This window comes from Nerophis lumbriciformis, linkage group LG36 (genome assembly GCF_033978685.3).
Source record: "Nerophis lumbriciformis linkage group LG36, RoL_Nlum_v2.1, whole genome shotgun sequence".
Classification (NCBI taxonomy): Eukaryota; Metazoa; Chordata; class Actinopteri; order Syngnathiformes; family Syngnathidae; genus Nerophis; species Nerophis lumbriciformis.
The window spans coordinates 13,116,221-13,131,222 of record NC_084583.2 but is presented as its reverse complement, the minus strand read 5'-3'; the positions used below and the strand labels follow the sequence as shown (position 1 = coordinate 13,131,222).

Here is a 15,002-nt window from a genome sequence, read left to right as displayed (position 1 = left end):
CCTAAAATACCACAACGGAGACCCCCGGACTGTTGGAACAACTTAAGCTGTACATCAAGCAAGAATGGGAAAGAATTCCACCTGAAAGGTAACATAAATAGTGGGTTTCACTATGTAAGCGGCGGAGGTCAAGACACAACGAACTCATCGTGTAAATACAAACTTCTCCCTATCGGCGTATTACGGATACGGCAACAGCTGACTGATTTGCAGGTGTGTAATTTGTTGTGAGTTTATGCTCTGTGTTGGTTTTGTTCTTTGAACAAGGTGATGTTCATGCACGCTTCATTTTATGCACCAGTAATAAAACATGGTAACACTTTAGTATGGGGAACATATTCACCATTAATTAGTTGCTTCTTAACATGCAAATTAATAACATATTGGCTCTTAACTAGTCATTATTAAGTACTTAATAATGCCTTATTCGGCATGGCCTTATTATAACCCTAACCCTCTAACCCTGGTCCTATCCCCCTAACCCAGGGGTCGGCAACCCGCGGCTCTAGAGCCGCATGCGGCTCTTTAGCGCCGCCCTAGTGGCTCTCTGGAGCTTTTTAAAAAATGTATGAAAAATGGAAAAAGATGAGGGAAAAAACATTTATTTTTTATTTTAATATGGTTTCTGTAGGAGGACAAACATGACACAAACCTCCCTAATTGTTACAAAGCACACTGTTTATATTAAACATGCTTCACTGATTCGAGTATTTGACGAGCGCCGTTTTGTCCTACTAATTTTGGCGGTCCTTGAACTCACCTTAGTTTGTTTACATGTATAACTTTCTCCGACTTTCTAACACGTGTTTTATGCCACTTATTTTTCTGTCTCATTTTGTCCACCAAACTTTTAACGTTGTGCATGAAAGGTGAGTTTTGTTGACGTTATTGACTTGTGTGGAGTGCTAATCAGACATATTTGGTCACTGCATGACTGCAAGCTAATCGATGCTATTTAGGCTAGCTATATGTACATATTGCATCATTATGCCTCATTTGTAGCTATATTTGAGGTCATTTAGTTTCCTTTAAGTCATATTAATTCAATTTATATCTCAAGACACACTATCTGTATGTAATATGGCTTTTAATTTTTTTAATATTTTTTATTTTTGCGGCTCCAGACAGATTTGTTTTTGTATTTTTGGTCCTATATGGCTCTTTCAACATTTTGGGTTGCCGACCCCTGCCCTAACCCTAACCAAATAACTCTTTATTACTTAGAATATGTTCCCCTAGTCTCCAAATAACTCTAAATTAAGTCTTTGTTACTTAGAATATGTTCCCCATACTAAAGTGTTACCATAAACATATAACTTTGTCTTGAATATGAAAAAAAACCAAAAAAAACATTTTTTTTAATTTTTCACTAAAGAAGGGTTCGGTGTATGCGCATATGAAACTGGTGGGGTTCGGTACCTCAAACAAGGTTAAAAACCACTGATATAGAACTTTCTGGTGTATGTTTTTATTCTATTTCAACTTAAATAGCTGTACCATATTTGCATAAAACCTGTCTTATCAGGCTCTCCACTGGCTTACATCCAGCTGCTGTAGACATTTAAAACATTTGTAAATGTCATTCTGAAAAGGAGGCTGTCAAAATATCCCTCTCTGTTCCACACATCCTTGTGTTCTGAGTCTTGTCCTTCTATGTCTTACTGGTCCCATCTTGTGGCAGCCTTTTAAGCCATACTTGCCAACCTTGAGACCTCCGATTTCGGGAGGTGGGGGGTGGGGCGGGGCGTGGTTAGGGCGGGGGGCGTGGTTGGGGCGTGGTTAAGAGGGGAGGAGTATATTTACAGCTAGAATTCACCAATATATATATATATATATATATATATATATATATATATATATATATGTGTGTATGAAATACTTGACTTTCAGTGAATTCTAGCTATATATATATTTATTTATTTTATTATATATATAAATAAAAGAAATACTTGAATTTCAGTGTTCATTTATTTACACATATACACACACATAACACTCATCTACTCATTGTTGTACTTGAAAGTACAATGCAATACAATTCCGGGGCAATGGCACCTATCAAATACACAGTCATGAAAACACAGTTGTTCTACTAACTGTACTGTGTGTTATGAGAGTAGAGTATGTGTGTGTGTGGCCCTTTAATAGGTGACAGCATGTGAGGTGAGTGACGTCAGTGAGTGTGTGGGCGAGAGAAGAGAGGGAGCGGTAGCTAAATGCAGGGAGGGACTAGTTGGTTTTGCGTTGGATTGGCTGTGTGCAAGTAATCAATTAAGCAAGATTTGCAACTAATTGCTGGACTCATCATTCACCCTAAAGTCGTCCGCTGTGGAGACCCACTGCCGGGTAAAGTGAAGGGTGTTGCCCCGAGCATACATCGGCCCTGGAGAAGTGTCTCCCCTGCGCTCTTAGACTACGGTCTCGTTCTTCTGCTTCGTCTCCTTGTGTGCGCACACTGAACTCAGGTCCGCATGGAGCTGGAGGGGGCGTGGCCTCCAGCTCCGGCAGAATTCCGGGAGATTTTCGGGAGAAAATTTCTTCCGGGAGGTTTTCGGGAGAGGCGCTGAATTTCGGGAGTCTCCCGGAAAATCCGGGAGGGTTGGCAAGTATGTTTTAAGCACATTTATTTATTTTTAGTTTTTTTTTTTTTTTTTCTGCATAGAACGTGTGCAAAAAAAAAACAAAAAAAAAAGCACCACCCACACTGACGTATACTCTCTATTTTTGGCTCTTTTGCATGATTTCCGTTTGGTATCTAAACCACATTCATATTTGCAAATCCTTTTTCTTTGTCACCCCCCCCCCCCCCCCCCCAGACTCCATAGTGTCATTGTCGCAGCTTATTCTGGAGACTTGACGGGTAACGTGCTTGGTCTTTTAACCCCTATGAACCATGCCTTGTTGTTGGCATGGTTCATCTGCATGTGTGGTTTGCGTCATCACAACACTGCTGAGGAACAACAAGTGCCTGCAGTGGAACTACCCGGCATTAAAGAAGTGTAAACACCGCAAATGCGATCCCTCCCCTGACCTATTTAATTCAAAATGGCTGCAGCTGCCGCACAGCCGCCTACAGAGTGTGTGGGAGAGCAGGTAGGAGGGAAAGACGACAGTTTTAACTTCTCTCTGCACATCTCACACCTCCTCTCAGCTCTCGACAGACGTAACGCGGTCATCCGAGAGCTCTCCACGCTGCTTCTTCTTCATTTTACTTTATCCGCCTCGCCGTCTTGCTGCCATGTTTGGCACTAATCCACACTTAAACGAGCGTGCCGTTAAGCCGTGCGGTATGTGTGCCAAGGCAAATGGTGAGGTTGATGGCTGGTGAGGCACTGACTTCATCACAGTCAGATTTACAAACATATGAACCCTAAAGAGTATCTTATTCACCATTTGATTGGCAGCAGTTAACGGGTTATGTTTAAAAGCTCATACCAGCATTCTTCCCTGCTTGGCACTCAGCATCAAGGCTTGGAATTGGGGGTTAAATCACCAAAAATTATTCCCGGGCGTGGCGCCGCTGCTGCCCACTGCTCCCCTCACCTCCCAGGGGGTGATGGGTCAAATGCAGAGGACAAATTTCATTACACCTAGTGTGTGTGTGACAATCATTGGTACTTTAACTTAACTTTAACTTTACACATACAAACTGTAGCACACAAAAAAGCACATTTAATAAAAAAAAACGTTATTATGGTCTTACCTTTACTTATTAAATAAATCCATGAGCCGCTATTGTGTTGGATTAATGCAACCCCTGACGAGAGTGTTATATCAACTAAAGCCCTCATTTAAACTTTCCACGTGCAAGATTGAATCTATTTAAAAAAGTGTAACCAAGGGTTTATAAATGTCGCCTATACTGTATGAAACTACAAAATAACAAACACGGAGGCTCCAGTTTACACGAGGACCACTTTATTTACCTTCTTTCAAAAACTTCCGCTCCACTCCAACGTGTCGTCACTTCCGCTCTTAGCGCCTTCAAAATAAGAGCTCAGGGCATATACTGTATAACAGCGCATAACAGGAACTTAACATCACAAAGAGGAAAGCCCATAAAAATAGGTTACAAAAACACAGTGGTGAACATGCCCTTTCCCACTTACTTTGGCACGTGTTGCAGCCATGAAATTGTAAGTTAATTATTATTTGCAAAAAAGTTTGAACATCAAATATGTTGTCTTTGTAGTGCATTCAATTGAATATGGGTTGAAAAGGATTTGCAAATCATTGTATTCCGTTTATATTTACATCTAACACAATTTCCCAACTCATATGGAAACGGGGTTTGTACATGAATGATTCAGATCCCCTCCACTTGGTCAATTGAAAAGTAGCTGGCCTGCAGAAGACGTGTGGCCACCCCTGGTGTAGTGTAAGCTGCAAGAGCACAACACGTGTGTGTGTGTGTGTGTGTGTGTGTGTGTGTGTGTGGCGTAGAAGGCAGTGTGTGACGCCTGTATTGACATGTTATGCCTTCAACATCATGTTGACGTCACTCTCTCACATGCTCCGCCGCTCTCTCTCTTCTCAGCCAACCACAGGCGAGCTGGCCATGCAGTGACCAACATCCTGGCCAAAGAACTCATGCAGGACGACGCACCTCCGTCAAGCAAGGTGCCCACCAAGAAGGTGAAGCTGGAGGAGGGCGCCAAGAAGGAAGACTCATTAGAGGAGCTACTGGAAGCTCGCTCCAATTAGGGCACATTTTTTGTTCTTTCTTTTATGTATAGTTACTGCTTCTCAATGCTGGGGCCAATATTGATATGCAATGTGTTGTTTTCTGTGATGGAAATGTCCCTCAGCCATATTTGCCACTATTAACATGTTGTTTCTTCACTAGATTTGTTGTCACATGATGAATCAAAAGGGCATCACCTCTATTGTGCGCTTATTTCCCCTTTTTTTTTTAGGAATGTCAGCCACTCACAGTTTGTGTTGTACACTGCATGTTTGTACAGTACAGGCCAAATGTTTAGACACACCTTCTCATTTAATGCCTTTTCTTTATTTTCATGACTATTTACATTGTAGATTGTCACATCAAAACTACGAATGAACACATGTGGAGTTATGTACTTTACTGAAAACATGTTTTATATTCCAGTTTCTTCAAAATAGCCACCTATTTTGCACACTCTTGGCATTCTCTCCATGAGCTTCAAGAGGTAGTCACCTGAAATGGTTTTCACTCCACAGGTGTGCTTGAAGCTCATGGAGAGAATGCCAAGAGTGTGCAGAGCAAAAGGGTGGCTATTTTGAAGAAATGTTTTCAGTTATTTCACCTCTTCTTGTTAAGTGCATAACTCCACGTGTGTTCATTCGTAGTTTTGATGTGACAATCTACAATGTCACATCATAAAGAAATAAAGAAAAGGCGTGTCCGAACTCTTGGCCTGCACTATAAGTGCCGATCGTCGTTTCACGGTCACAGCTAGTTTTCACCAGGGTGAAATATTTACTTCACAGGCTTTTGACGCTCACAACCTCGGTTTGAACGAGGGCTCGCGCGCACACACACACACACTTACTTCAAGCACTAGCATCGTTACAGAAATGCCCACAGGATTGTCTGTTTGGGAACACCCTTTTAAGAGAGCAGTTTACATGCCTGTGTGCTTTTATAATAGTCTATTTTAGTGCCTATAATTATGCTGTACCCACCACTGGAAAGCACACTGGAAAAACTGGCCAAAAGTGTGCATATATGTGTGTGTGTTGTGGGGGATGGGCGGTTCTGACTGAAAACACACACATTATGAACACACTTACTTATGCAATTGATATTCCTATGCAAGCATACTGTAATCTGTCCTTAAACTAGCTGAGTTAACATATTTTCAGTCGTGGAGGAAGTCGTTTTCATCAAGTTGTAATCACCTTTATTTTTGCACATTTATTGATAATTACACAGGAGCAACACCTAACAGGTCATCAGTCAATAACAAGAGGGACGATATCAGCATCATTGGAAGACAACCTTTAATTTGACTATTTTTTTTTTTTTTTTTTTTTTTTTTAAGAGATTTTCTATTGTCCATTTTTACAGTTGATTGTTTTTTTTAAATCTCATTTGAATGGATGTGATTTTGATTTTTTCTTTTCTTTTCTCCAGAGATCGCTGTGCGTGTACAGAGTAATGCACATAATGTCTCTGTTTGCCACGCAGATCTATTAAAATGTCTTTAATTAATGTACTTATTTTGTTTTGTTTTAATCACGTGGGTGTCTTTAATTAATGTACTGTATTTTTCGGACTATAAGACGCAGTTTTTATTATAGTTTGGCCGGGGGTGCGACTTATACTCAGGAGCGACTTATGTGTGAAATTATTAACACATTAGCGTAAAATATCAAATAATATTATTTATCTCATTCACGTAAGAGACTAGACCAGGGGTCTGCAACCCGCGGCTCTTTGATCACTCTGATGCGGCTCAGCTGCATACTTGCCGACCCCCCCGATTTTCCCGGGAGGTTTCCGGATTTCAGTGCCTCTCCCGGCGCAAACATTCTCCGATTTTCACCCGGACAACAATATTGACCAAACAAGAATGACAAACACATTTCGGGAGAACATCCGCACCTTAACACAACATAAACACAACAGAACAAATACCCAGAATCCCATGCATCCCTAACTCTTCCGGGCTACATTATACACCCACGCTACCACCAAACCCCGCCCACCTCAACCGACGCACGGAGGGGGAGTTGGTGGTAGTGGTAACATTAAATTTTCATATTAAGGTGCGGGCCGCGTGTCTGAGACCCCTGGTTTATACATAGCACAAAGCAAAAAAAAAAACTTTGCATGCAGTGTTATTTTTTCATTATAAATTTCAAAAGAGTTTTGTGGCTCCCATTGTTTTCTTTATTTTGTGAAACGGGTCAAAATGGCTCTTTGAGTGGTAAAGGTTGCCGACCCCTGGACTAGACGTATAAGATTTCATGGGATTTAGCGATTAGGAGTGACAGATTGTTTGGTAAACGTATAGCATGTTCTATAAGTTATAGTTATTTGAATGACTCTTACCATAATATGTTACGTTAACATACCAGTTGGTTATTTATGCCTCATATAACGTACACTTATTCAGCCTGTTGTTCACTATTCTTTATTTTAAATTGCCTTTCAAATGTCTATTCTTGGTGTTCAATTTTATCAAATAATTTTCCCCCAAAAATGCGACTTATACTCCAGTGCGACTTATATATGTTTTTTTCCTTCTTTATTATGCATTTTCGGCCGGTGCAACTTATACCGTATTTTTCGGAGTATAAGTCGCACCTGTCGAAAATGCATAATAAAGAAGGAAAAAAACATATATAAATGGCACAAACTATGAAAAAAAACTGCGACTTATAGTCCGAAAAATACAGTACTCCAAAAATACGGTACTTGTTTTTGTTTTAATCATGTGGTCAACCTTCATATGTCTTTTGATCTTGCTAAAAAAAAAAAAAAAGGTTCATTATGTCTTCTTATTCATACACTTTTTCAAGTTTTCTTGTAATCAGACCATATTTTCGGTATGTTTATGGAATTTTTACCTGACATGTTTTGTCTGTCGTCTGCAGTCTTCTTCAGAAGGGGTCACCTGACCACTGTGACGTGTCGCCCGTCAGCTCTTCAGACCTGTCAAGTCTACCTGGTCACATGGGGTCAAGTGACCCTTCCGCGCTGCAAAAAGATAGTGTTCAAAAACAAGAAAAAAAAAAAAAAAAATTAGGGGTATTTTATTTGAACTGAACAAAATTATCTGCCAATAGAACAAGAAAATTCGGCTTGTCAAGAGACTTTCCAAAACTAGTAAAATTAAAGCTGCAAGCAGCGATGGACGGGACCGACTTTGAGGGCTCATAAAATCCAAACCGGAGCAGTAATTAAATTTCATCAACTTTTAATCAGAAGGGTTCAATCTCTCTCCTGTGCTAATTTGAAGCCGACACGACAAATGCGCTCAGAGGTGATAATGTTTGAAAAAAAGGTGACTGTTTTTACACAACTTTTGTTTTGAAGGGGGAATTGCAAACTTCCTGTTGATTTTTGTTGGGGGTTGTCAGTGAATGAAATCTATGTCTTAGTGAGACCTACATAGAGGTTTTTGTTTCATGTCTCTACGACATTCCTCCTGGGAGTTACAGGCAGTTTTATCTGTGTCTTTTCCTAGGGGGCGCTAGAGCGCAATTTTAAATTTTGGGGCTAGGTTTTTTTATTAGATGGCAATTTTCGCAGGTCCTGATGTGTGTGTCAAATATGGTGAGTTTTGAAGCATGTTAAGTGGGTCAAATTACAGCTCAAAGAGGCGGTCGGTATAATAATAATAATAAAACGTTACAATAACAATAGGTCCTTCTGTCCCATTGTAGAAGGGAGTCCTTTGACATGGGCCAGGCGGGCCCTAATTAAAGCTGCAAGCAGCGATGGACACGACCGACTTTGAGGGCTCATAAAATCCAAACCGGAGCAGTAATTAAAACTCTTTCATCAACTTTTAATCAGAAGGGTTCAATCTCTCTCCTGTGCTAGTTTGAAGCCGACACGACAAACGCGCTCATAGGAGATAATGTTTGAAAAAAAGGTGACTGTTTTTACTAAACTTTTGTTTTGAGGGGGGAATTGCTATCTTCATGTTGATTTTTACTTGGTGGTTGTCAGTGTATGAAATATACGTCTAAGTGAGACCTACATAGAGGTTTTTGTTTCATGTCTCTACGACATTCCTACTGGAAGTTACAGGCAGATTTGTCTGTGTTTTCTTCCTAGGAGCAGTTTTGTCTGTGTTTTCTTCCTAGGGGGCGCTAGAGCGCAATTTTGAGTTTTGGGGGTTGGTTTTTTTAGATCGCAATTTTTGCCAGTCCTGATGTGTGTGTCCAGGATGGTGAGTTTTGAAGCATGTTAAGGGGGTCAAATTATTATTACTGTTTTTACAAAACTTTTGTTTTGAAGGGGGAATTGCAAACTTCCTGTTTATTTTTGCTGAAGGATGTCAGTGTATGAAATATAGGTCTAAGTGAGACCTACATAGAGGTTTTTGTTTCATTTCTCTATGACATTCCTACTGGGAGTTACAGGCAGTTTTGTTTGTGTTTTCTTCCTAGGGGGCGTTAGAGCGCAATTTTGAGTTTTGGGGTTTGGTTTTTTGATTTGATGGCAATTTTCGCCAGTCCTTATGTGTGTGTCCAATTTGGTGAGTTTTGAAGCATGTTAAGGGGGTCAAATTACAGCTCAAAGAGGTGGCGGTATAATAATAAAACGCTAGAAATACAATAGGGTCCTCGGTCCCTAATTAACTAACCTCAATGAACCCAAAAATACCTTTAAAATAAGTATATTCTCACTAATAACAAGTGCACTTTTCTTGGTAGAGAAAAAAAAGAGACCTTTTTGCTCAATATGTAAATGAAGTAAATGCTAGTGCCCTTATCTTGACATAATGATATGCTATTTTTTTTTTCATGCTTGAAGTACGAAATTATTACTTTAAAAAAGTAGTTTTATACTTGTGAGTGTTGATGACACAGCTTTGCAACACTTGATATTCTAGTTTCAAGCATGTTTTACTCAATATAGGTAATCAAATCTCAGCAACAAGCTGTAATATTTTACTGAGATCATTTAGGACCAAAACACTTAAAACAAGTAAAACACTCTAACATCAAATCTGCTTAGTGAGAAGAATTATCTTATCAGACAGAAAATAAACATATCACCCTTATTTGAGATATTTCATCTTACTTAGACTTCAGTTTTTGCAGTGTGAAGAAGACTGCAGATGACAGTCGAAACATGTCTGGTTAAAAAAAAAATCTATTTTATATACCGAAAATATGGTCTGATTACAATAACATTTGGAAAAGTATGCGTTGTGATGTATTCATGATGCATTTGCAAAGTGCTAACTCATGTTGTCCAGCGTCTGTTTCAGGATGATTCCCCCCGCAGGCACTATATAAAGCCACATTGCAGCAGAAAGTCATTGCACTCTGCAGAGCCATCCTTTCACTGCCAGGAGACAGCAGCAGAAGAATGCATAAACAGTGGAGAGGACGTACTCTCACACATGCATTCTTTGCTGCAGCGCCAGGCAGGAATTTTCCAGCATCAATTCTCAGTCTCAGAACACATGTTGGGTCTGCTTTCATCTTAAAGTTCACTTCATTTGACTCTTTTAAAGGGGTGTGGACAACCAGATGTTTGCTATGGACTAACCTGAGCTCTGGTGAGACAACCATGTCTGATTGTGGTTGTGCCGCACCAACGCCACGTGTCCACTAACGCAGGTGAGAACGAGTTACATCATCAGTGACGTCACTCAAAATTAATGAGTTCTGTTGTACATTGCAAAAAGTCAGTGTTCAAAAACAAGAAAAAAAAATACAAAAATGAGGGGTATTTTATTTGAAGTAAGCAAAATTATCTGCCAATAGAAGAAGAAAATTCAGCTTGTCAAGACTTTCCAAAACAAGTCAAATTAGCTAACCTCAATGAACCCAAAAATAGCTTAAAATAAGTATATTCTCACTAATAAAAAGTGTACTTTTCTTGGTAGAAAAAAAAAAGAGACCTTTTTGCTCAATATGTTGAAAAATATTCTTAAATGAAGTAAATGCTAGTGCCATTATCTTGACATAATGATATGCGCTCGGCATTACATTTCTTGAAACCAGCAAACTTATACTAAAAACTAGTTTATTGTTTTTAATGGAAAGGCAACAAGGCAACCGCTTGTTACTCTCGGGGTCTCCTAGCCGCTCAGGCAAATCATATTGTCTAAAAATGCATTTTTCCATCGATAACATGACATCATCGCATCAAGTGCGTGCTCTTTCAGTCAATTAGTGCGCGAGGAATATATATATTTATATATATATATATATATACATACATACATACACATATACATATATATACATGTATGTGTATATATGTATACACATATATACATATATATATATATATATATATACATTCAGCCTGGCCCCCAGACAAAAAATTGTTTGTGTATGTATATATATATATAATATATATATATATATATATATATATATATATATGTGTGTTTGTGTGTGTATATATATATATATATATATGTGTGTGTATATATATATATATGTGTATATATATATGTATGTGTATATACAGGTAAAAGCCAGTAAATTAGAATATTTTGAAAAACTTGATTTATTTCAGTAATTGCATTCAAAAGGTGTAACTTGTACATTATACTTATTCATTGCACACAGACTGATGCATTCAAATGTTTATTTCATTTAATTTTGATGATTTGAAGTGGCAACAAATGAAAATCCAAAATTCCGTGTGTCACAAAATTAGAATATTACTTAAGGCTAATACAAAAAAGGGATTTTTAGAAATGTTGGCCAACTGAAAAGTATGAAAATGAAAAATATGAGCATGTACAATACTCAATACTTGGTTGGAGCTCCTTTTGCCTCAATTACTGCGTTAATGCGGCGTGGCATGGAGTCGATGAGTTTCTGGCACTGCTCAGGTGTTATGAGAGCCCAGGTTGCTCTGATAGTGGCCTTCAACTCTTCTGCGTTTTTGGGTCTGGCATTCTGCATCTTCCTTTTCACAATACCCCACAGATTTTCTATGGGGCTAAGGTCAGGGGAGTTGGCGGGCCAATTTAGAACAGAAATACCATGGTCCGTAAACCAGGCACGGGTAGATTTTGCGCTGTGTGCAGGCGCCAAGTCCTGTTGGAACTTGAAATCTCCATCTCCATAGAGCAGGTCAGCAGCAGGAAGCATGAAGTGCTCTAAAACTTGCTGGTAGACGGCTGCGTTGACCCTGAATCTCAGGAAACAGAGTGGACCGACACCAGCAGATGACATGGCACCCCAAACCATCACTGATGGTGGAAACTTTACACTAGACTTCAGGCAACATGGATCCTGTGCCTCTCCTGTCTTCCTCCAGACTCTGGGACCTCGATTTCCAAAGGAAATGCAAACCAAACCAACCCATGTTGTGCCATGTCATCTGCTGGTGTATCACACGAATAAATTGTTAAAAAATCATAGATTGTGATTTCTGAATTTTTCTTTTTAGGTTATCTCTCATACAGTGGACATGCACCTACCGTGAAAATTTCAGACCCCTCCATGATTTCTAAGTGGTAGAACTTGCAAAATAGCAGGGTGTTCAAATACTTATTTTCTTGACTGTATATGTATGTGTATGTATATATATATATGTATGTGTATATATATTTATGTGTATATATATGTATGTGTATATATATATATATGTATGTGAATATATATATGTATGTATGTATGTACGTGTATATATGTATGTGTGTGTGTGTGTATATATATGTATATGTGTGTATATATATATATATATATATATATATATATATATATATATATATATATATATATATATATATATATATATATATATATATATATATATATATATAATGTATGTATGTGCGTGTATATGTATGTGTGTGTGTGTATTGTCATTGCACAAGTACAACAACTTTGTTTTCAGCACAAACCCGTTCAAGATGGGACAAACAAACAGTGTACAGGGTTACAGAACAGGAACACTGATGGGTCGCCACAAGGCGCCCCGTAAAAGATGGGAAAAAGGTAGACGGGGAGGATGAGGAGTCCAGCCTGGAGTGGGAAAAAACCTCCGTAGCAAAACACATGTACATATTACAACATACAACTTGAGACTTGCAATAGAGGGGAGGGAGTGGGGTGCTATGGAGACATTCTGCATCTCTTCAATCCATCACCCCTAAGGGATTTGTGTCGAGGGCATTGGTGTGTGTGTGGCGTATACTTTTCGTGGATGCATGTGTGTGTGTAAGCCTGCAGCGTGTCGTGCAGAGGCCAGTCAGTCCAAAGTCAACAACAACAGGCGTGTGTCCATGAGAGACAAGAAGGGAGTTTGTTGTGTCTTCGCTGCACTGTCCTTCAGGGAAACAATCCAAGTTAGAATGATTTGTATGCGAGTGAAAATAAAATGTCCTTTTCACTCTAAATTGTCTATGACTGGTCCTCAAATTCATCCTGCAGGGCAGACTGTCGGATGTTATCCAAATCACAAGAGTGTCCACAGTTCTTCCCTCCTCCACCAATCATTTTGTGGCAGCTTTGGAGTATTTTGAAGACTGCCAGCATCTTCCAATTTGTGGACAAACCAGAGCAACGCTTACTCCAATCAGCAGATGTCCTTCTTCTCCCAAGAGTCTGTCATGTGTCCAGCAACAACCGCTCCGTCACGACAAGCAGGTTCCCCCAAACCCGAGATCCGATAATCTACAAGAGGTAGTCACCTGAAATGGTTTTCACTTCACAGATGTGCTTGAAGCTCATGGAGAGAATGCCAAGAGTGTGCAAAGCAGTAATCAGAGCAAAGGGTGGCTACTTTGAAGAAACTAGAATATAAAACATGTTTTCAGTCATTTCACCTTTTTTTTGTTAAGTACATAACTCCACATGTGTTCATTCATAGTTTTGATGTGACAATCTACAATGTAAATAGTCATGGAAATAAAGAACACACATTGAAATGAGAAGGTGTGTCCAATATTTTGGCCTGTACTGTACGTGTCAATAAAGCCAACCAAAAGAGGTTGGCAGATGAGAATACATCTAAAGGAAAAACTAGTGTAGAAATGCACCCAATTGCAGGAAATGTAGTCTTGATTTTCAAAATGTTCTTTCTGGGTTTGCATAGCAGCACTTTGACTATTTTTGCTCACATAACGGCAACTGGCGGGGAAAAAAATATATGTATAACTTATAAATAAAACGTAACACATGTCGTTGTTTTCTTATACAAACCCCGTTTCCATATGAGTTGGGAAAATGTGTTAGATGTAAATATAAACGGAATACAATGATTTGCAAAAAAACGGGGTTTGTAGTATTTAATGGAGTTAAAGCAGTTAAGTTTTGTTTTCATGGTGATTGTGGTGTCATGCTGAGAAAATAAGATTAACAGCACTTTAATCCATCCGATGTCTCTCTGCTAGGTTTCCCACAATGCTTCACTCTATTGTGTGTGTGTGTGTGTGTGTGTGTGTGTGTGTGTGTGTGTGTGTGTGTGTGTGTGTGTGTGACCCAATAGTCTGGCTGCCAAGGAGACGAGAAGAAGGACAGTAGATGTGCCAAAGAAATGAGCAGTGATCACAGAGGCAGGCGACCAATGGAGGGCCAGCAGGATGTTTTTGTTGGCCTCTGATTGGCCCACCCGGGCGGTCTGTCGGTCTCCAGGTAGCAAAGTGAGCATGTCTGGCGGGAGGGAGGAGTGGGGACATGTGCTCAGCTGGTGGGGGAATGACAACAATCAAAATACTTTAATGTTTTCTTTAATTTTCATTTATGTGTGTGTGTGTGTTCTTGTATTTCTAGCCTTCTTGAGACATCAACAAGGAAAAGTAGCTTCCATATGAGGAGGTGTGAACAAATCATGGTTCCAATAACATTGCATCTAATAGAGAATGGCTCATTGGTGGTGAAATCTATCAAAATGAGGGTGGTCCCGAAAAGGAGGGATTTTTCAAATTGACTGTGTGTCGCTTTTAAAAGTGCTCCCCCTCTGGTCAACATATGAAATAACAAGTGTGTGTAAAAATGTTAAGTGCTCCCCCTTTGGCCAAAATTATCTAAAAAAATAAATAAATGTGTATATAGAGACATACTGTAATAACTTGAAGTAAATAATGAAGATTAAAAAACAATTAACTAAAAGCTTACCTTTTTTATATTTGTATAGTATGTTATATTATTAATGTTGTAAATACACATCTTTATATATCTAGAAAGGGTGGTCCTAAAGAGGTAGGCATTTTTCTCAGGTCTCAAAAAGGTAACAAATACAAGAATTTGTGTGTGTGTTCTTGTATTTCTACCCTTCTTGAGACATCAACAAGAAAAAGTACCTTCCATATGAGGACCGGTGAACAAGTTAGGATATAAATCATGGTCCCAATAAGGAAAAC

General features: G+C 39.1%; 1 protein-coding gene and 1 long non-coding RNA gene across 2 annotated transcripts in view; both read left to right on the top strand.

The window, feature by feature from the left end:
- Positions 1-6,200, top strand: part of LOC133577054 (protein diaphanous homolog 1) — a 51,068-nt gene extending 44,868 nt beyond the window's left edge. Inside the window, exon 10 of the mRNA XM_072912474.1 lies at positions 4,538-6,200. Within this exon, the coding sequence (XP_072768575.1) occupies positions 4,538-4,704 (167 nt within the window). The 3' untranslated portion in view covers positions 4,705-6,200. The remainder of the gene's footprint in view (positions 1-4,537) is intronic.
- Positions 6,201-7,344: 1,144 nt separating this feature from the next.
- On the top strand, positions 7,345-14,330 carry LOC140677569 (uncharacterized). The gene is made up of 3 exons (XR_012049349.1): positions 7,345-10,290; positions 13,072-13,323; positions 14,129-14,330. It is a non-coding gene; the product is annotated as an uncharacterized lncRNA (long non-coding RNA).
- The last annotated feature ends 672 nt before the right edge of the window (positions 14,331-15,002 follow it).